The 22,313-nt window shown below is 38.3% G+C and overlaps 1 protein-coding gene across 1 annotated transcript in view; it reads right to left on the bottom strand.

Moving 5' to 3' along the window:
- HIVEP1 (HIVEP zinc finger 1) overlaps window positions 1–22,313 on the bottom strand; it is a 146,581-nt gene that overhangs the window by 15,755 nt on the left and 108,513 nt on the right. Inside the window, exons 4-7 of the mRNA XM_063097892.1 lie at window positions 15,410–21,384; window positions 11,930–12,063; window positions 11,032–11,207; window positions 6,368–6,469 (exon numbers count right to left, since the gene is read on the bottom strand). Of these exons, the coding sequence (XP_062953962.1) occupies window positions 6,368–6,469; window positions 11,032–11,207; window positions 11,930–12,063; window positions 15,410–21,384 (6,387 nt within the window). The remainder of the gene's footprint in view (window positions 1–6,367; window positions 6,470–11,031; window positions 11,208–11,929; window positions 12,064–15,409; window positions 21,385–22,313) is intronic.

The following is a 22,313-nucleotide window of genomic DNA, read 5'->3' as shown; positions in this document are numbered from 1 at the left end:
GGCTCCTGAATTCAGCTACTTATCTTTCTTTAATCACTGTACTATACTGTAGGCATCTGTGATCCGTTAGCACAATTAAATGACAGATTCCAACTGTATTTGAGAAAATCTAGGTAATAATAAAGGACTTTAGGGTTATTTCAGATTTCCGGTTTTCATGTAGCTAGACCAGACATCCCTCAATTAACTGCAGTTGTGAAGGCATCGGGAAAGGCATCTGAAAAGCCACCATAAACACTACTTTGGGAAGGGAAATAAGAAAGCTAACTGTGATCACTGCTGCAGTAACTTACTGCTGGCAAAACCTTAGCAAGTCTCTGAATTTTTTTTTTTTGTAGACAGGAAGCAAAGGGGATCCTAGTGTGATTTCCAGTGTAGTATTTACTTGTGCAGCAGGCTTAATACTACATTTATGTTAGATTAAGAATATGAGAAATGATACCAAGACCCAGGATACCAAACACGCATCTGATAAAACTGTTCACTTTTGAAGTGAAAAGACAGCCAGGTATGTGTGAGAAGACTCCACATTATACAATGCGATGTCATCACTTATTTTCATTTACTGGGCCGAGAAAATGGAAGATGCTGTTGGGCAGGACTCTCGAGAATGGCAGAGGATTCTGCATGGCGGCTAACGTCTCGGGAGGAGCCTGGTCTGTGAGAGGGAAGGTGCCCTGTGCGGTCAGGGAGGTGGAGAAGCTCTCATGTGAGAGCAGGGAGTGGGAGGGGGGCCAGGCACACGAGGTCACTGGACACCGCCCAGCCTCCGACCCCCCAGCTCTGTTCAAGAACAGACATACTTCAAAACCTACGACAGTAGTGCCGGAGAACATTTATCCTTCTTCATAATTTTCTAAGTCACCCGCTTCTTGTACTCCTAATGTATGCCTAATAATTTGCATTTTTCCTCAGAAAATAAAACTGATAGTAAAACAAAACACTTTATAATATGTTGCTCTCCTTATACATACATACTTGTGGAGTTGATAAGAGCAAGGTTTAAAAACATATACAGAAATATTAAAGTAGAAACAAGTCAAGGCCTATCTATTACACTAGCCTATTCTATGGGGAAAGCTCTATATCACAGCAGTGTGGGCCAGAGTAAAAATTAATTCCAGGGGAAATAATGCTCCCTAATAAATGAAACGCAAGATTTCCAATTAGTCATCAAATATTTTATACACACACATACAAAACTGGATGCTACAAGAAAAATCCTACCAGACTTTCCCCACACACAGTTTACTGCTTCTGGTGGGGAATGAGGGGTGTTGTTTATAAAAACACTCATCTATCCAGAAAAAGGTTTTTGTTCTGTGGCATTATTTAATATTATTGTTGCTGAATGGGATTATCCACTTAATGAAATCAAGCTTCTTTTAGTCATTATTGTCTAAATTCCCACTACAAAATAAAACAGCAACAGCAGCAAAAAACAAACAAACCCCCCCAAAACAAACCTCAACAATGAAAATTCCAGGGTCACAGATTAAAAGTCCTATTATCTTTTGTCTCCTTGTTTCCAGAACATTTGAGAAAACAATCCAGGACAAAAGTCAGATATAAATGGTCCTAAAGAGGCAATGGCTTTAAATGACTTTAGTTGACACAAAAAAAATCAGACTCTGTAATCATAGAAATACTATGTTATTTTATTGATAAATAAAAATACTAAAAAATTATATATACAAAATAATGGTTTTCAAGTGTCAAGACATGAAGAAATTGGTATAAATTGCCATATAGCAGAGACCCTGCTTATATCTAAGGATGAGTGAGCAGAGTATAAACCTAGAGTGGTTGCCTCCCATATGACCCCCAAGCCTAGCGGTGCCTGTCCCCAGCCCCCTTCCCAGGTATGGGCCCTGTCCAGCTCTCTTGTCCTTTGTCCCATTTACACTCTTACATCCCCATCCTCTCTCCCAACCTGGGGACCTTTGCCCAAACAAGTCCCTTGGTCTAGAATGCTTATCCCCTCCTTACTCCAGCCCCTCACAAATACCTTTGCAAGTAAAGCAATGTAAGGATAGATAAATCCCTTCCCTTCCTTCTGTGATGCCCTTAGTCATCCTTCTGCAGCCAACTTGGCCATCCCTAATCTTTTCCTGGTCCCAGCCTTGGGAAGTGAACCATCCCAACATCACAGCCAGGGACCTGGAGGACAAAAATGTGTGCATGTATTGAATAGTTGCTGAAGTGATAAATAAATAAATGAATCATTCAAAAGAGGATAAACTTTTCTTCTCTGGAGTTACCAAAAAATAGGAAAGATCTTTATCAATCTGGAGAGATCACTACCAAAGATGAGAAAATGGAATAGTCAGAAAAACTTAAATTTTCTTCTAGTTGGGCTGGCCAGTTAGCTCAGTTGGCTAGAGCTCAGGCTTACAACCCCAAGGTCATGGGTTCGGATCTCCATACTGGCTAGCTACAAAAAAAAAAAAAAATTATCTTCTAGTCTTCTGAATCCATGACCACCAAATAACAAATGAACAAACAAATGTCATTGTCACTTTAACAGCACCTACACTGACCATGGCCACATAACATATACACTATTCATAGGTAAAATGCACTGTGTTGTAGCTACCAGTTGATTTTGGTGAAGAAATCTAATAGAAAACTCACATTATCAAATTCTAAAAATAATAATATTGAATTATTTTCCTATAAGATTATAGGGCATTTTTTTCTAGACATTCATTCAGTCAACAACTATTTATTAACTACTATTTGGTGGGCACAATTGTAAGGAGATGGAGATAAGAGTTGTAAGCAAAACAATGTAATTATGTAATTTATTTTACATTGGAAGAAACAGATAATAAGCACACACATACATACAACACATCTGTTTGTGGTGATAAGTGCTATGGAGAAAAATAAAATAGGATAAGGGGCAGAAGTAATGCTGGTAGTAAGAGTGAAGAAGTTTACACACACACACACACATATGCGCACACACACACAGACAGAAGCAGAAGTAATTCTGGTAATAAGAGAATGAAGAAGTTTACACACACACACACACACACACACAGAAAGACGGAGGGGAAGAAGGGTGAGTGGGCCAGAGAGCTCCAGGTTGTGGCAGAAAGGAAAATGCTGGTGGGTTTTAAGCAAAGGAATGATATAATTTTTAAAAGACCACCTTGGCTGCAATGTTGAAAACAGCCTGTGAAGGGCAGGACTGAACTGTGGAGAACAGTCAGGAAATGCCAGAAGCAGTAAGACATGATGGTAACTCTGACCGGGGTGGGGTGGCAGAGGTGGTTAAAAGTGGCTGGATCCTGAAGACATTTTGAAGGAAGAGCCAAGAGATTTAACTGGTAAATTAGAGGCAAAACGAGAGAAAGACGGCATCAAGGATGGCCTCAAGATTTTGGGTCAAGCAGCCAGAAGGATGGGAAGTTGCAGGGGAAGTGGGCTTCTTAGAGCTAAGGGCTCAAGCAGGAGTTTGGGATGCGTCAAACTTGAGATGCCTGCTAGGCACCCAAGTGGAGATGGCAAGTGGGTGGAAAGAGAGGCTAGTCCAGAGTGAACGGGGAAGTCTTTGGCACACAGATGGTATTTAAGATCAGAAGACTGGATGAGGTGACCTAGGGCGTGAGCAGAGACAGCAAAGAGGGGAGATTGGAGACCACAGCCCTGGGCCTACATTTGGAAGCTGGACATGTGAGAAGCCGCAAAGGAGACTGAAGAACAGCTGGTACACTCTGGGCTACAGTTAGGCTTGTAAACAGTAGACCCTCCAGACACATAGCATCATATTGCAGGCTCTGGACTTTCCCTCTACAAATGTGGACATCAAAGAACTGCTAAACAAAATCCCACCTGTGTCTATCATCAATTTAATAGAGTGAAAGTTCTTTTTAAAGAATAATTAGACCCTACATTAGTATAGCAATCAAGAAACCACGAATAAAGACAACAAACTATCATCTAGCAAATAGGCCCAAAATTTAAATAATGATGATATTAGGTAGAGTTAAGGAGGTGGGAAAATGGAAAGTCTCCTCTGGAGAACCATGTAAAATTATACAGTAAAATTAATTTTCCAGGTCTCTACACACATAGTGGTACTGGTTCGTGCAAGTTAAGAATGCAAAACAAAACCATGTACTATTCATGGATATACATGTGTATGCTAAATACACTGAAAGGAAAAGCCCTCGTGCAGTTGGTCTGCCTCTGCGGGAGGGAGGGTGGCTGCTGTGGCGGGGGCGGGGGAGCCACACCTCATGTGTGCGCCTTACTGAGCCTGCTCTTTAAAAATACATTGAATTTATGAAAAGGGCTTGAAGCAAATGAGTCAATATTTATAACCATCAACTCTGGTGTGAATATACGAACACATAATAAAATTCTTTGTACCCTTTTTGTATTTAAAAAAAATCTCAAAATTATGTTTTAAAAGCATGGAAGAGAATAATAAAAGGAAAACAAGACCATTTGCTTAAAACAATAACTGTTTACTATGTGTATACCTACATTGCAAACCTATAATAAAGCCAAAGGAGAATATATTTTGTTGGCAAAGCAATAAAGAATTTTAGGTCTCTAGTATGACACAGCACTTGGCAAAGTCCCACCTACTTATTACACTTTACTATTCAATAAAACCATGAAGAAACTTTGAGCACGCTACCCATAAATACAGTTATAAAAAAAAATTAAACAGAAAGGAAAACGGGTAAAACTACCTTGTTTTATCAGGAGATCTAATCTGAACAGGGAATCTGGCTATCAACTTTGACTTATTACCTAAGACTGGCTTCAAATGCCATTGGAATGAGATGTAAAATACAGAAGTGAATCAACAGACATGGAAGTCAGGCAATCTAAGCAATGCCTGATAATTAACGGAAACTATACTTAATTCTCCTATGCAAATTTTGTACATAAGTACTACCTTCCCTTAACAATTTAGAGAATTCTCCAGACATGTTTGTTAATTTTCCTCAGACCCATCTTCCTGAAGAAGTAAAACATATAAAAATATATACTGTAACAATAATGCCTTTTATATTCACACATCCTTCAGACATCGGTGTTTTGTACCGTAAACTTGTGCCTTTTCTAGTCAGTGGATAATAAAAATACTTCCTGAAACTATTACACCTTTTCCTGTGCCTTGTACGTCTGAATCGCTCTATACCATATCGGATGTGAGTCACTACTCTTTGCATATTTAGAAATAAATTCAGGCTGATTCATTTACTGTGTTACTGGTTGTCAGGTGGCATTAAATGCATCTGTTTTTTTACCTATATTTTCAATGGTATCCTCATCGTTTTCTCTTTGGATATTTTCTATATACCAAACTAATACATATTAAGAAAAATACAGCAAGAAGGTAAATGTCTGATTTAGGGCATAAATTTTACAAAAAGATATATCTATTCTTGGATTAGTCAGAACAGATGAACAGGTTTATTTTCCCTCAAAACTGATCAGAGGTAAATACTTATATTTGTTAATACTGTTTTAAAAAAATACAACCAGTTAACGTTTTCAAAATAAATGTTTTGGAGAAGCAAACAGATGTTTTATTCCAGAAACATTTAGGGAGCAGCTGCTGTGCACCAGGCCCTGCACTAAGTGCTGTGGGTGAAGCAAACTTCCCGCAGCCACTGATTCTGCTCACGATGTGCTGAAGAATCTCAGTGCGAGTGAAGGCAGGCATGTAAATAACCACACAGTCAGGTAGAGAGGGCTGAAACACTTTCAGAGAGGAAACTCTAAGATACTACAGGAGTGCAGAGAAGAGAAAAATTGTTGCCCGCAAGAGGTGTGGGAAGGGAAATCAGAGAAGGCTTTGTGATAGCAGTGGATTTGAGTAGATCTTAAAGGAAAGAGAGATTTAGACCAGTGCAGACTGGCAGCGATGCTGGTTGGGGAGTGAGGGCAGAGTTTAAGGGGGGGGAGTTGTAAAGGCAGACAGCCAGGTCAATGTCACATAAGCAGGAAATTCAAGCACGAGGGTAGGTGAAAAAGAGGAATGAGAAGGGTGGAGGAGGAGACAGGCAGCAGACTGCAGGGGATTTTGATCAAGGTTAAGTGGCCACACTTTATTTGGTAGGCAGATGGGAGCCGATGAAAAATTTTGAGCAGAGGAGTAGGATGATCAGACACATGCTTTGGGAAGATTAATTTAACATCAGTGGGGTAGATGGATAAGAAGGAAGACTACTAGAGATGGGACAACTGATTAGGAATTTATCGCATAGCATAAATAAGACGTAATGAAGATAGGAAGTAAGCAGTATCAGTGGGAGGGGAAAGAAGAGTATGAATGCAAAAAAAAAAAATAGTACATTGTAAATAGCATTTATGAAAAATATATGGTATAAAGCCTTACCTGATTCTTCTGTATCTTGTTCATCTATTAAACCTACTGAGACGCCTAAATCCACACATTTCTTGCTATGTGCCTTGGACTTCATGTGTTTTGTCAGATTTCCTTAAGGGAAAAGAATGTTTACTAAGCTTACGTAGTATCATTTTGCTATTGCATTTGTCAACACTGGCAAATTCCATTCCTATTTCAAGCAAAAGTACAGACTGTGGTTATACAATTCCAATGACCAGCACTTGGACAAAAGAAAATATTGGTATCTATATGTCGTAATAACCTTGTTATTTTTTAGTAATAATTTCTCTTTTTCAAATCTGCCTCCTCTACTTTGATTGCATATACTTTTGCCTTATGGTTTCCATTCTCTACTCTTCATTTATTTCTTAGGACATTTAATACACATTTAATTTAAAGTCCCTTTCAGACTGTACTATAATTCCTAGAGTATGAATTTTCCACTAGTTGTGGCTGGGGCTCTACCCCTCATAGAAGTTTGTTTCCTTGCAGGATTTTTTGTTTTAATTGTAAGTTAGCTATCTTCAGCAAGATTGTATTCCATGGAGTCCTGAGTACCTGGGTTGTAGAAACATCTCTGTAAGGCCGTTTTCCAACTGCTTCTGCTTGGGACCCTAACAGTTCCATTGGTTTCAGACCACTGATTCTGGACCAATCTGTTTTGTTTTGTTTTGGCATGGCATAGGTACAGGGTTCTGCTTTTAAGCAGATAGCTTATGTGCTACACGGTCTAAAGTCACTGGATATGAGAGCCAGGATTATTTCATGGGCCTCAGACTCCATCTCAGGAAAGGCATTAAAACTGTGGGCCTATAACTGATTTTGATCCCCCTACGGACTTTTTAATTTTTTTGTATCTGCTCACTGTGCTAGATCTGAGTTTCTTTACTTCCGGTACCTGGGAATTTACCTTTTTAAGTTTTGAGCTCAACTATGAAAACTATTCTGATCAATGAAATATTATAAACCATATTTCTGTGTGTTTAGAACAGGAGAAAGAATTTCCTACATTAATTTCCCTTCACATATTGACTAAAAGTCTCATAACAGTATCTCTAACAGTGTGTTTCACTGGCAGCTGTTCAAGTATTACCAGGTTTACTGGGACCCACCTGGCACACTTGCCCCAGGTGATCATAAACACAGGGGAGACAGTTTAGATTCTTCCAAGGATACTAGGCATCTTGAGTGGATAATGCCACACACAAAAACACTGCTGACAAAGGCAAATCATCTCTTTTGGGGAAAAAGAAAAAAGAAAAAACCCTAAATACTGAGTTTGGAGGGCAGGAGCAAACTACTATTTGAAAATAAGCCTTTAGAAGAGCTAAAAACATTTGTCATTGGTCCAAATTTTGGGCTTCCAATAGCTGAAGTACATGCAAAATTGCTATATTTATAAAGCTTCAATTGCTAGATAAATGCGCTAAACCTGTAAAATTGGTCACACCCATATGAGCCGATTCCTGCACAAGTCAGTACATTCTTGTCTGAGCCAACTGCACAGCATCCTGGGGCTTACTGCTTAAGGAGTTCAAGCGTAAGAGGTTGCCCGGACCAGATGATGGGTAACATCCATCATACCCTGACTTCTGTGATTCTGGAGGTAACACCTGGGTTAAATGATTTGGCTATGTCTTATATTTATGTTACATGTACTTAGTGAAATGCGAAGCAAATACGGCAAAATGTTAATTATTAAAAGATCATAGGCACATTGGTATTCATTATACTAATCTCTACTTTCTACAAGAGCTTCAAAGTCTTCACATTAAAAAATTATAAAAATGGTTTAGCCATCTTAAAGTGGCTGAAATTTCCACCTATAAGTCAAAATGCTTTCAATATAATAAAAATGTTACAAACCAAAATCATAAGGTCCTCTAATAGTTCTCTTTCAAAAAGTTTTTGTTCTCTAGATAGACAGCCTACTAGGCTAGTAGCTTTCTAAAAAGTTAACATTTGGCTGTAACTAGGCAAACTTGGGAATGTAAGTTTTGAATAAGCATATTTTCTCATAACTTAAGCTATTACTTATTAACCAACTTCCAAAATAATTTAAAATAAGCAAAAATTTGCATTTTAAGTATGCAAAAATGCATATTTAAATGAAAATATCCCTAGCAATGTTACAAACTTTGTGTATTAATTTAATAAATAAATTTCCCAATAGATTTAGTAAATAGTTATCTAAATCCTCTGGAAAAGATGAGAGGTTTTGTTTCTGGCTTCCTATGGCTACATATAGTCTAGCTTTCAGTGATATAAATGGGACTAAATCTTGCAGAGATGCAAGCTGTGTATTTTCTGCTGACAGACCTTTAAAGCAGAATCATGAAAATAAATCAATTAAAATTATTCTGAAATGTATTCACAGAATAAACTCAGAGGACAAATGATGAAATACAGATTCTTAAGTATCACTATCAAAAAGCATCAATTTCTAGTACTACAGATCACTCTCTGTAGTGTTTTGCTATCTTTGCACACCATATTTACACAGCAGGCCATCATATCATTTTTTCCTTCTGTTAACAACCACACACACTCAATAAGAAGTTGAGTTAGATTGGCTAGGATAACAAAGTAAATCAGAGTAGGGCAAAATCTACAGCCTAATCAAAAAATAGGTCTACTATTATTTATCTGCCTTTAAAATGTGCTATGGAATCTGTTTTATGTAGGTCCGTAAAACGCAGACTTCTGAAAGGAGGTTCACAATAAAAAATGAGAACTGTCATGCCAAGAATAGGGAAATACTGAATATTTAATATTTTCTTCACCAGTCTCCTTAGCTAGGATAGCCTCCTTCAAATAAATCCTTATCATGTAATTCCACATGACTATCTGACAAAACAAAAAAATTGAAGCAAATTCATATATGCAGCATATTAGAGAAATGTAAGATATGAACACTGCTAACAGATAATGCTCGCTCTTCAGGGGTGGTTATACTCTGTCTATCATTTAAAAAACATTCATCTAAAATTTCACATGATGCTGTTTTGAGTTATTTCACTAAGATTAATACTTGGTGACTCATTATATTTTTCCTTGCCAAGAAATCTCTGTAGTTTCATTTGGTTTTCCACATCTAGGTTGTCCTTCCTTTCTTGCCTTTATTTCATGAACATAATTTTTAAAAATACCCTGATTCCTCTTCTTTCTTTTATTGAGAAATACCCATTTCATATTATTCCTTAATCTTCTTGTATTTGGTAACACCATTCTGTACTTGGAAAACTTTTATTGGTAATATTAGCGTTTTAAATATGCTCCTGGTCTCATATTGGAAATTAATACATGTTTCTTAATCACTGGATCAAAACCAGTGAAAAAGCAATAAATTGAGTTAAAAGACCAAAGCACTTTATCCTGTCAGAATCCTCACTCAAGACCAGAAAAATCATCCTGAAACTCACCCTCCACCTCCAGAAGGAGGTTCTACATCATAACCAAAGAACTCAGAATGACTATTCCTCCCAACCACTCTGACTTCTTGAAACTTTTTGGAAATATTCAGTCATCTGAAGAACATTTGGTTTTTCTATCATTCTTGTTTCAGAGACTACTGGCATTTGAAGAGAGCTAATTTGAAGCTATTTAGTTGTTATATGTTATAACTCTCTTCAAATGCCAATACTAGCCAAAAAATGTAATACATTTTGCTAAAGAGTTGATCAATTTTTAAAACAAAAACGGCAAAAACAAGCAATATAATTAGAAAAAAGCAAATGTTAACTCAAAAGGGATAAAAATAGTTTCTATAAAAAAATTGATTAAATTTTTTTTTCTTTACAGATAGCACTCTTTCAGACAGATATTTTCAAGATTACCTTGCTTTGCTGAAGAGAGATACTATTTTTTAAAGGGTGGTATATGAAATTAAAATGTCAAGTAACTAACTGTTATATAATGACTCATGAACAAGAAGCCTAATGGAAAAAGCTAGCATTTTTTAGGAGTGTACCCATTATGTGTAACAGGAAACTTGTACAGGGTAAAATTACTTAAACTATAATAAAGGCTTATAATTTAAATAAAAACATATACAAAACTGAAAGGGTGCTAAATATAATTTTAATGGCTAAGTTCTGAGATCTCTTTATAAACATTAAATAGTAGAAACTTCAGAAAATTTTTGAAGATGAAATTCAACAATATTTGGGTAAAAAAAAATCATAAAAATGTCTATGTATGGATAAAATTAGATAACAAAACATGAGTGTAATCATTATAAAAGTTTATTCTAATTATTAAATCTTTCTTTAGTCTTTTAGCACCCAAATGAATTTGCTTGTGATCATGAAAGTTTCTTTTTTTTCTTCAGTCCCAAAGTAAGTATTTTCAAAAATGTATTAGTCATCATGTTATACAACTGTAATTTGGGGAGTAAAATAAAAACAGGGCAGTTGCTCCTTTTTAAAATGTTATTTTTATTATATATATTTTTAAAGTGTATAATTAAAAACTTTTTCCCAAGGGGTCTAAAAACATACAAAGAAATAAGACTATAATGTCAACACGATGTAATTCATATTCGTCTATTTAAGCTACTGTATCCTTGGCCAAAGTATATGCAAAGTCGGCTCTTAGCTCTACTACCTAAATGCATATATATAAATGACCTTGAAGCAACGTGCATCTCATACCTTTAGTCTTAAAGGAGAAGTTACAGTAAGTGCAGTGGTAGGGGCGGACATCTGTATGGGTTCGTATGTGTTTCTTTAACATACTAGGTTTCTTACAACGTATTCCACATTCTTCACAAATGTACTTTCCTCTTCCCCTGCCTCGGACATATACATACTCTTCATTTGATTTATATCTAATTTAAAGAAAAAAAATGAACAGGGAGATTGGACACTATGTCTTTGAGACAATACTGATGATTAAAATTCAACTTAAGAATAAAACAAGGCACAACTTTTATAATCAATTAATAAAAATTTTATGCACATGTTAGTAACAGTATTTTAGCTTTTCACATTAACACTAAGTATTCTAATAGCTAATTCTAATCAAACAAACGTATCCAATATTATTATCCAAGATTACCCAAAATACGTTCCTGTTTCTAAGTCACTGGTTTAAGTTTTCTTCATCGCTTAATTCAATCATAACAATTGTAAGTACTGAAATATTTCTGAGCTTCACTGTAACTAAAAATAGCTTTTATACTTTGTTTTTTTCATAACAAAATACACAAAAACCTCAAACAGGCAATGAATTCATTTCTTTCAGAGTAGATTTATCAAGTTATTCCTTATCGTAAATCAATGTGAAACCCAGGGTTCACTCTGAAAATTTAGTTCTTAGCTGCTTTCTAGGCCCTACAGTGTTTCCTAAATAGTCATCATTTTCGCCATCGAAATGAAATTACTTAACATAATACTAACATATTCTGTCACAAAGATTCTACGGATAAGCTGAGAAACCTTGCAACATTTATATAAAATTGGCACTGATAAGTTTTCACTCACATGAAAGCAAATGTACATTTAAAAAGTAGGTTTAAATGTACATTTAAGAAGTAAAATTTGTACTTGCCCTCCATCAAATATTTTAATTCTTCTCGGTTCACTTTTGATTAAGGAATTTTCTTTATCTTGCTCACTGTTAATTTCAGAGGCATCTTTATTGCTGAATTCAACTACTGTGGACTTTTGATTACCTAATGCTCTCTGAAAGGAAAAAAAAAAAGAGAAACTAATTTAATAAAACTGAAAACACAAACATGCTAACGTTTCACTGGAAATTAAAACATGGCAGAGTACAGAGAATAGAGTTAACTTAATAAAATGCATTTTAAAGAAATAACAGGTTAAAAGCTCATTTGCTTTATTTCCTCCCTTATTAATCTGTCTAAACCACAGCAAACTGGTAAATCTTATACTATTTTAAAATCCCACCACTGTCTATTGACACCCCCAAATATGGGCTTTACTACTTCCCATCTTGGTATTTCATGAGTTTAACAGGAACTTTTTTTTTTAGCAGAATAAATATTCTTTCTTATATTTAACCAACCACTCATACTACAGTTTAAATATAATTCTTAAAGAATTCATTCTTTGGAGATGAAAAAGAGCCAGTTACCCCTTTTGGTATATCCCCGAGAAACACCACTAATTCTCCTTCAACTGCACTAGAGAGCAGAAGCCCCGCTTTACCTCTTCCCCCCATTATTTTAAGCCATGATTATGGTTCCTCTCTATATCTGCTCACTAGTTCCTTGCATACTGCTTTCCGTGAGATCCAGGTCATAATTAAATCTCTGGAGAAAGGAAGTGAGCATCAAAACGGTAAATGATGTGTGGTTTTCCTACAGGAACAATCTAATAACTCCACCTTATGATTTTACATGAGATTTTATACAACTGCACCATTAACAGTGCACTTTCTCACTCACTACGCCATTTCATTCTCACATGTCCTTGTGCGGCAGGCAACACAGGTGGATTACAAGGCCCAGTGAGGATGATGCTCTCAGGGTTAAGTGTCCAAGGTCAAGGGTTACCAGCAAACGCTCAAACTCCAGTGTTCTGGCTGAATCCAACACAAGGCACAACTTTTCTGACCAAGGGCTTCTTTTATGCAAACCTCCCTTAAAAAATTACATTGCCACATACACAGCCATCAAACTGACATGACTTCATAATAGCAAGTGATCAGAGTGTGTGCATCGTGGAGGAAGGGTCCGTGCAGCCTCAGAAAAGTACCCCGGGAAGCTTCTGTCCTTACAAAGGCAGGAGTAAAGAAAAGCTGCTGGCCCATATTCCTGGAAAGGTAGTGTGAAGAGGTACTGACATTGACCGCTAGAGAGTAAAAATGCAACCATCTCCTCTTTTCTTGGCAAACAGATAAGGCTTCCCCACTGTTCAGAACATAAGCACATTCACTTTCATCGACTTTATCCTTTAACAGTAATCCACTTCCTTCTGTTCTTTTCAATATTAAATTCCCCTTTATCTTTTGCTCGCCTAAGTTGTCAATGAAGTAAATGCCAAAATCATTCTCATTTCCTTAGCCTTTATATGCTTGACTACTATGTAGCATTATACAAGGGGTCTTCAAAAGTTCATGGAAAGATTTGTATTTTCTTTAAATTCTATTTGTCCATGAACTTTTTGAAGTATCCTCCTACGTTGCTGATGCCTTGTTTCTAACAAAGCATCAACATCTATCCATTCTTTTCTGTTTTGATTCATAAATGCATTAACATTTGGGTTGTGGATAAGTTAACCCAGTACACAATCCTCCACAGGCACTTGCTCACAGACTCAAGTCTCCAGTAATATCAGAACTGCCCAAGCTAGATACTCCTATTTGCTTTCATCTTTATTTGACCTCTCTACTTTAACAATCCTCCTTGAAATATCTTTTTCCATGTTTTGTGTGATACCACTTTCTCTTGGTTCTCCTCTTGCCTCTATGGACAATCTCTTTCAGTTTCCTGTGTGGACTTTATCTACTCAACCCTTTAAACAGTAGTGATCTCCCTGAGCAATCTCATTCATTACACCTATGCACTGAAGAGACCCCACTCTACACACAGAGCTCTCTCTTGAGATTTAAAACTAGATATGCATTTTCAGACATTTTTTCCAAGGCATTTGGTACTTAAGGACAGTCACTTTTCAGAGGCAGTTCAGGAATATACATGAAGCTCTGTTTAAATTCTCATGTTTAGGTTTCATCTCCAATATTCCGATTTAGTAAATTTAGAATCTTGAGTATTTAAAAAAAAAAAATCCACAAATAACTTGAATGCACTTCCCTTCACTGAAAGTAACAATGGTCCCACACCACCATGTATACCCTTTAGTTTTTACCTACATTTCCAACTTCAAAGTATGTTACTGTTGCAAACTTACAAAATGTAGCCATGCTAGTTCATATCTAGCATGAACTACTACTCCTTGTAGTAAAAAGAACTACTCCTTGTAGTTCTTTAAGTGAAAAAAGTTTGTTCTTATTTCTATGTCATTTAGTGTATCATTAAAATTTTTATTCGTTTGCCTAAAAAAAAATCCCTGCTTTTTTTTTCTTTCTTTTTTTAAGACCCAGCTAAATAAAGTATCACCACCATTGGAGTATCTTTCCTATATCTGTATGTCCTCCACCTGCTGGCAACATTAGAGACCTCCTTCTTTTAAAATTGTATATACTTCTACTATAACACTGATACTGCAATATTTTCTTATTGATAGGAATGTAAACGTTTATGAACTTTTACTATATGCTTGTGAACCTATAGAAGTCAAAGGCTTAACCTATAATTCTGAATGTCCAGAGTCTAATGGGATACTCTTATCTATTTACTCTTAATCGCTTAAATGATTTTTCTCATTTTATAAAGCCAACAATTCCAATGAGATTCCAGTAACTACCCAAAATTATAGTTTCACACCCTTAACTTACTCTCTAAATCTTGACCAAATCAACTTATCAAGCACACGAATTATTTTGTGGATCTTCTGTTTAGTACTGTTGATTCTCAGAGCTACACTGGAAGAGAGCTGGGATGGGCATGGTGAGGGCAGAGTGGTTAGCATGTGCAAGAAATGTGTGAATGGCTCTCTGCTTATATTTCAAATGGAATATACCAACCTTCTATTAGCCACACCTCTGTTTCCCTGCATTAGCAAGAACAAAGCATTACCATAATCTCCTCTCACTCAACAAGAAAAACAAAACCTTAATGTAAGAGAAAAATCAAAGTAAAACCATGATTATCTGTGCCATTAAGTAAAGACTTAGTCAGCTGAGTGATTTAAAAAAAAAAAAAAATGGTGCTCAAGGTAAGTTATTCCCCAAAATGTTTCAAGCTGATATAACTCCAGGCAACCCTTATCAGTGTAACTCCCAGGGTAAATATATCATCCTGTCTTTCAAATAACTATACATATAAAGCACAATTTGTCATTCAAAATTAAAATATTTCCAACTAAAATACTTAAAGGCATCAAGACATGTTAAAACTAATTTACAGAAACCATATTTGAAGATAAATTATATCTTACGTACCTTGTTTAAGTTGCTTTTCCACTTGCTTGAATAGACCAGTACATCTGATTTGGAATGGGTGGTTATTGCTTGACAATATAGTGATTTTCCAGTCTTCTGTTTAGAATTAAACAGAGAAAGAGCAACTTTTGTAGGTAAACCAAGTGGATTTGGATTACTGGAGCTTACTGTCCAATCAGTATATGCTGAAGTTTTCGGGTCATTCTGCGGTAAATGCAGTGACTTCAGTCTTGACAGATAACACCATGTAAAGCTAGTAGCAGTCTTAAGGCTGGGGAAGGACAGCTGCTGTGTGTCTCCAGCGCTGAACAATGAGACAGTGGTTGGTAGCTGACTTTGTTCTTGGATGCTCACTTTGTCACCTTGATTTTTAACCCCTGGAGACTTCCCTTCTTGGTTATTGTCTACACATTTCAAAGGAGAAATGAGAGTATTTTCTGAAGGGACAGGTGAATTTTGAACTGGAAGAATTAACGATGATGCTGATGTCTTGATGTTTTCAAATCCTTGCAATTCATTTAAAGGTTCTATAACTACAAACTTAGAGTGTTCAGATGAGGAATTATCAGCAGGTAAAACATCTGTCAAATTAACAGCCTCACTATTAATTTCAGGTTGAGAAAAAACATCCTGTTCCAGTATCACACCTTCTAGGGGCTCTGTAGTACAAACCTGCCTCACTAAAACAGGTTTCTTTTGTTTATTAACTTCAGTAGCTCCTGAACTCAATTGTTCTACTGGTCTAATATCTGTTGCACACACAGCTCCGTTTTCATCTTTAGCCCGCTTCTGGTGCTTTTCCATGGCAATGTCTAAACTATTTGCTGGGGAAAGCATCCTTTTACTTGAAGCTGAAGATTCTGATTGGGGACACAGTCTACCAACAGACATTTTCTGAGTTATGGGTGAGGATTCTGATAGAGAAGAATTTTGGCCTATCTCTGAAAAAACATTTTCACACACAAGTTCTTTCTCTGGGTTTGGCAAAGCATTCTGGTGATCTTTCTGTAATTTTGGCATGGAATTCTGTTCTTCGCTGATTGGCACTATAGTATGATTAGCCTGGCAAACTGGCTTACTGGCTAGATCTTGGGTCACCAGGATTTGTGGCAGAGATGTGACTGTGGCAAAACAGTAAGTGGGAACATTACCCTGCAGACATGTAGGCAGCATAAATGATGTTGGCACCTTCTGCACCTGACTGCCAAGTGACGTGAGCTCCATCAGGGGCAGAGGACACAAATTGGACATGGTATCTACTGATTTGACTGGTAATGCTACTGAGGTTGTGCAATGATCTGCTCCAACTGCATCTGAAAGATCTTGACTTGCCAATGGACGTACAGGATTGGAAGAGCAAGACTGGCTTGAAGTGAAAACTTGACACTGAAGTTGGTACTTGGGAGCAAAGCGATACTCACTTTCAGAAGACACACATGAAGTGGAAGTTGCATCTGGTTTGCCAGACTGTGTAGACACTTGCAGAGACTGCTGTGCATTCTGATGGCTAACAGCTGCATGGATTTGATTTAACAAACTGATACCAAAAAGCTGCTGAACAGGAAAGATGTTAGTAGAGCTAGAATTTGACGATTCTGCCTGGAGATCCTTAACTTGAGTCTTGGAGTGTAAGGAATTTGCAGGAAATTCAGCTAAAGATGGATCAGTGAGCTGAGGCCCCTGAAATGGCAAGGCGTTCACACTGGGAAGAGCAACATTTTGGAAAGATGATGGGTTTACAGGAGACAGATGACTATCTGGAGCTATGTTTAAAGATATCTGCCGTATCAATGGGCCTCTCCTTCTCTCTAAAAGAGGCACATGCCCGGTGACCCCCATGCCAGAAGGGGAGGTGGGAGGCTGCAGTTCAACCAGTGGTGGCGTCTGGGTTGGGGTTATACCTCCACAGTCAAATGACTTACTTCTGAAATCAGAGACCTCCATCGATGTCTGCATGCAATTAATCTGCTCTGATGCAGCACGCCTCATTTCCCGGTGACTTCCAGGAACACTCAGTGTATTTGAGCCAGCTGGAAGCACAAGAAACTCAGCTTTATTTAGAAAATTGATTTTGGGGGAAGCCTCCATTTTAGAAATGTCCTCTACGTCTAACGAGGCCGAGAAACTTGAAGTGTGTGATAAACTGCTATCTCTGCTCAGACTCCTGGAGAGAGTGGAATCAAAGCTGGATTCAGTTGAGGAATGCTCTATCTCAGCCAGACGGAGCCTTTTCTTTTTGGGTGGAAGTTTCTCTGTTGGCAATTTTGACAAAGTCTCACTACGCTGAGGCCAACTGAACTTCTCTGATTTTTCTTGATCGTGGCCCTGGGCTTCCAAGTCCCGATCTGGCTCTTCTGTGACAAGAATTTCTGGGACTTGGATGTTGGGCTGCCGGACAAGTCTTAAGGGCTGTCCTAACACATGTCGTTCAGTTGAAATATTTCTTGAGCTTTCCTGAAGTTCTCCTCTAAGAGCATCTGACAGTGCAGGCTGGTGGGGATGAGACATATCCTGAGTAGGGTGACTTTCCTCTTGGGAGATTCCTATTATTTTCAGAGACCTGAGCTTCCCTGTTCTACTTAGCTCCTGGAAGGAAACTGGGGAACCCATTTCAAAAGGCTCAAGTTTGTCAAATGAATTGGGTCTGCTCAGTGAGTTGGTATGCTGGATGACTGAGATTCCAGTCCCGTGTCTCTTTACCTCTGTCTTATCCTGGGCAGCTGAACTTATCTGTTGCTCCATGATGGTAGACAGCTTTGGATCCCCAGTCTGTTCAGGGCCCCTGGCAAATAGCTGAATTTGGGAGTTTTGCAACTGTATATGTCTATGCTGTTGGTCACTTGTTATGGCAACATTATGTTTAGACAAACTGGGAGAAGAGCCCAGAGTATTCTGAAATTGAAGGACTTCAGAGCTTTTTGGAGAAATTCCACTTTCACTTTGCTGAAGTTCGTCGTCGTCTCCCACGCTTTTCATTTTCCTCCTTTTTCTTATCTGAGGTGTCTGTTCCCAGACACCAGTGGCACTGGTGACTCTGTAGTGCAGAATCTGAGGTTGCGTACCACTAGGCACAGGGCTGTGTTCAGGTTCTCTCAGAGCTACCCTTGTTTTGGGGCCATGTAACTCTGAACAGTAAAATTTCTTATGGTTTTCAAAATTTTCCAGTTTCCTGTACCTGTTTCTACAGGTTTCACACTCAAACATTGTCCCTCGCCCTTGATGGGACTTCTTCTTTTCTAAATGTGAGCCTTGGGCCGTGGCCTTGCTCCTGGCTGATAAAGCTTCGCCAGTGGCATGGGATCCTTGGTAGCTTTCGTCCGAGGACTGCCCAGTCCCTAGAACATGATTTTCATTTGTTGAAGAGTCTTCTATTGCTGCTTGTCTGACAAGCGTACGGGGATGTGCACTCTGGGGCACAGAGGTGTTGGGTCCTGACACAAAGACATCATCATATAAAGCGCCAATTTTGTCATCAAATGACTGGCTTCCTCTCAGTGGATGAGAGGGAGGTATTACATTTGCAGGTACTGCTGAATAACCTGTGGTAGGCATGGAATTACTTCTTGTAATAGGCAGACAGTCAAGGGAAGGTACTGACAGAAGAAACACTTGTTTTGATTTCTCAGTGGGGGTGAAAGGGGACTTTGGTATATCCGAGCTTGAACTTGTTCTCCGTCCCACTGGTTTTAAGTCAAACTGGAAAGAATCTTTAAATATGTATGATTTGGGGGAATCGATACTTCCTCGTCTTGAGAGAGAGGTTCTCCGTGGCTTTACACTGTCCAGTTGCTTATCATCCACCAAGGCTTCATTGTCTGAGATGAGCTTCGATATCCGTTCCTCGAGTGTTTTTGTTGCCAAGGGTGGGCGCATCTGACCCAGGGACAGCAGTGCCTTTTCCCCCACTGGTACAGCAGAGGATGCTGGCGTATTCGTGGGGGGTGCACAGGACCCATTATTCTTAGTTGAGTCTTGCTCCGTGGGGGGTAATGTTCTGGCAAAGGGAGTTGGTGGACTCACTGCTTGATCGGCACTTTCAGAACGTGAAAAGTAACCAGAATCTGTACTTCCTAAACTCCGAGGACTCAAAAGTAGTTTTCCTTGCTGCTCTTGGGAGTAATCGGTAGCCTGCTGCCTTTGGAGTTGGGCATGTACTGTTCCTACATGAGAGTCTTGCTTGCCTTCTAGCTGAATTGTGTCCCCTTTCTGATGGGACTTCTCCTGAGTCTCTGGCGGGGACACACTGGCTGAATGTGAGAGTATATTTGCTACCTGAAGGTCCTTCTGTTTCTGTGCATCAGAAAGTTCAGGCCTGGAATCAACAACCTTTGGACTGTCCATTCTTAAGGGGGAGACACTGATAGGGTGGACCACAACTTTTGGTAGCTCTGTCCCAGCTTGTGATTCTGAAGATTTGTCCTGTAGTGATAAGTCACCTACCACATGCTCTGGATTGCCTGGAATGGAACTTGATTTTGGTAAAGCTTCAGAACTTAATATCCTTGTCATCGTTTGCATAGGATGCAGTTCCACGGCACCCAGGTCACTCTGTCTTTCCTCGGTGGTGCCCTCTTCCTCACTCTCCCCGCTGTCTTCTACATCCGAATGGATGCTAAGTGCTTTGGGGGACTCGTGGGACAAGAACAAACCACCAGCGTCTGGCTGCAAGACAAGACCCAGTTTGATAGTATGTGCGTGGGATTTTTTGTGCTTATACAGATTACTTTTAGTCTTAAATGAAAATCCGCAAGTCACACAGGGATAGGGTCGCTCTCCAGTGTGGGAGCGGATGTGCTTTAAAAGCACACTAGGCTTTGCACATGCTCTATTGCAATACTCACAAATATATTTTCCTTGTTTTTTTGGCTTCTGATCTTTCAGAAGAAGATTGCACATTTGCTCTACACTCTGATTAACCACAGAGGCAACATGAGTTGAGTTATAAATTGGCGTGGGGGGTGACTGTGCAGAACTGGCTGGGCTTACTGACAAAGGTGAAGCACAATCCATTTGCTGATTTTGAGGAGGAACCTGAGTTCTACTGGAAGGTGAAGTCAGACCTACAGATGACGTCACTGCTAGATTATAAACGTGTTCAAGTTTGGCGTTCTCTTGATTTTGCAGAGTTGTCAGTGATCCTGTGAAAGCTGAACACCCTGGAAGCTGCTGATTATGTTGGTTAGATGTGGAAACAAAGTGTTCCTGTTGATTATACAAATGAGAAACTGGCTGAACTGCCAATTGCTCATTCTTCTGAGTGGCAGATACATGTACTGTGTATGAGGTACAAAGAGAAGACTGTGATTCAGCAACGGACTCTTGTGACGTCAGATTTGTGGCATCCATTGAGCTGTGTTTTAATTTAGGAGGGGATCGTACAGTTTTATTTGGTCTCAGTTTCTCTGTCTTAATTGCACACGATGAGCCCTTTTGTGACAAAGTGCTCAGTTCTGGCTCCATTGCTTTCAGTAAGACATCAAATGCGGTATTTGTGTATGGGGGGGAAGTAGTACTACAGTGAGAAGAGATACATTCACTATTGTCAGTCCTGGTTTTACTTGACAAAGTATCCGAGTCACATTTCCCATCAAGAACACCGAACTTGGTGGGGTCAGAGCCTTCCGATCTCCACCTACGCAGTTCAGATGGAGGGTGAGGAGGAAATGAGGACTTCTTTCGGGAAACAGATTCTTCAGATTTTGAGGGTTCACCAATTATCCCAGATGTTTCTCCATTTTGTTTGGTAAACTGCTTCCCATTTTTTACAGGAATATAATTCTGTTTCTTGTGAGACTCCAAAGCACTCTGAGGAACAGCAAAAGATGAATCTTCTGTAATTTGTTTATGTTTTGCCTGAAGAGGATTTCTCAGTGGGGATTTTGGTATTTTTTTCAGGTGATTCTCAGCTACAATCTTTTTTCGTTTCACACCTTTAAGGGATTCTGAAGTTCCTTTAACACCAGCTTCTAAGATTTCTGTGTTGTTTTTTAAAAAAAAAAAAAAAAAGGAAAAGAAAGAAAACCAATTGGTCAAATTGTATGTACATCAACGATAATTTTTTTAAAATTAAGATTACTACCATGAGGGTGATATGACAGTTGAAGAAGGCAGCTTAAGGAAAGCCTATTTTTAATAAAACTGCATTCTAACACTCGTAATTTTAAGGATGTTGCTAATCAAAATCTATTGAAACACTCATGCAAAGACCTTAGTGTGCATTTCTAGAACATGATGTTCCTTTCTTAAGGAACCATCATCCCAGCACCAGATTTTCAAAACTGAATTATCTTCCTCCTTTCACTCTCATAGCGGAGGACTCTATCTATTAACTGTCTGAGAAAGCTGGCCAGCAGAGGGGAAATTTCAACCTTTTAATGCTGGGTACTTGACTGCAATCACATTAAGGATCTTCTAAAGCAAACATTTCAGCAAGTTTCTAATATGTGATACTGATATTCTTATGAGAAAAGGGGGCTACTATATAATCAGTTTTAGAGCAGACATACTTGAGATGACCATGATATATTGGTTGGTAGAACCAATAAGTATTTATTGCTAATATAGCAATTATATCAACGAACAGAAAATCATGAAAGTAAAATAATCCACTTATTTGTGGTTTCTCACCAACAAATTAAAAAGTCATCATAATGGCCCTTGGTGAAAAAAAAAAATCACAATTTTAACTGAACAAAATATTCAATGGTGATGATTTTTGTCATTAATGATAGGAAGGTAAGCAGGCAGACAGTCAGATAGGTAAAATTTATTGCAGGATAGAAGAAAGGAAACGCCTTCATTTCTAGTATTGTTGGAAAATCAGCATTTAAGTAGCATTAACCACCAACAATCTCTGTCAACTATTACATGTTTGAGCAATAATCACTTGCTACAGTTTAGTTTG

This window comes from Cynocephalus volans, chromosome 5 (assembly GCF_027409185.1).
Source record: "Cynocephalus volans isolate mCynVol1 chromosome 5, mCynVol1.pri, whole genome shotgun sequence".
Taxonomy (NCBI): Eukaryota; Metazoa; Chordata; class Mammalia; order Dermoptera; family Cynocephalidae; genus Cynocephalus; species Cynocephalus volans.
Note: the sequence above shows the minus strand (reverse complement) of the source record. Positions and strands in the feature narration are given on the sequence as shown.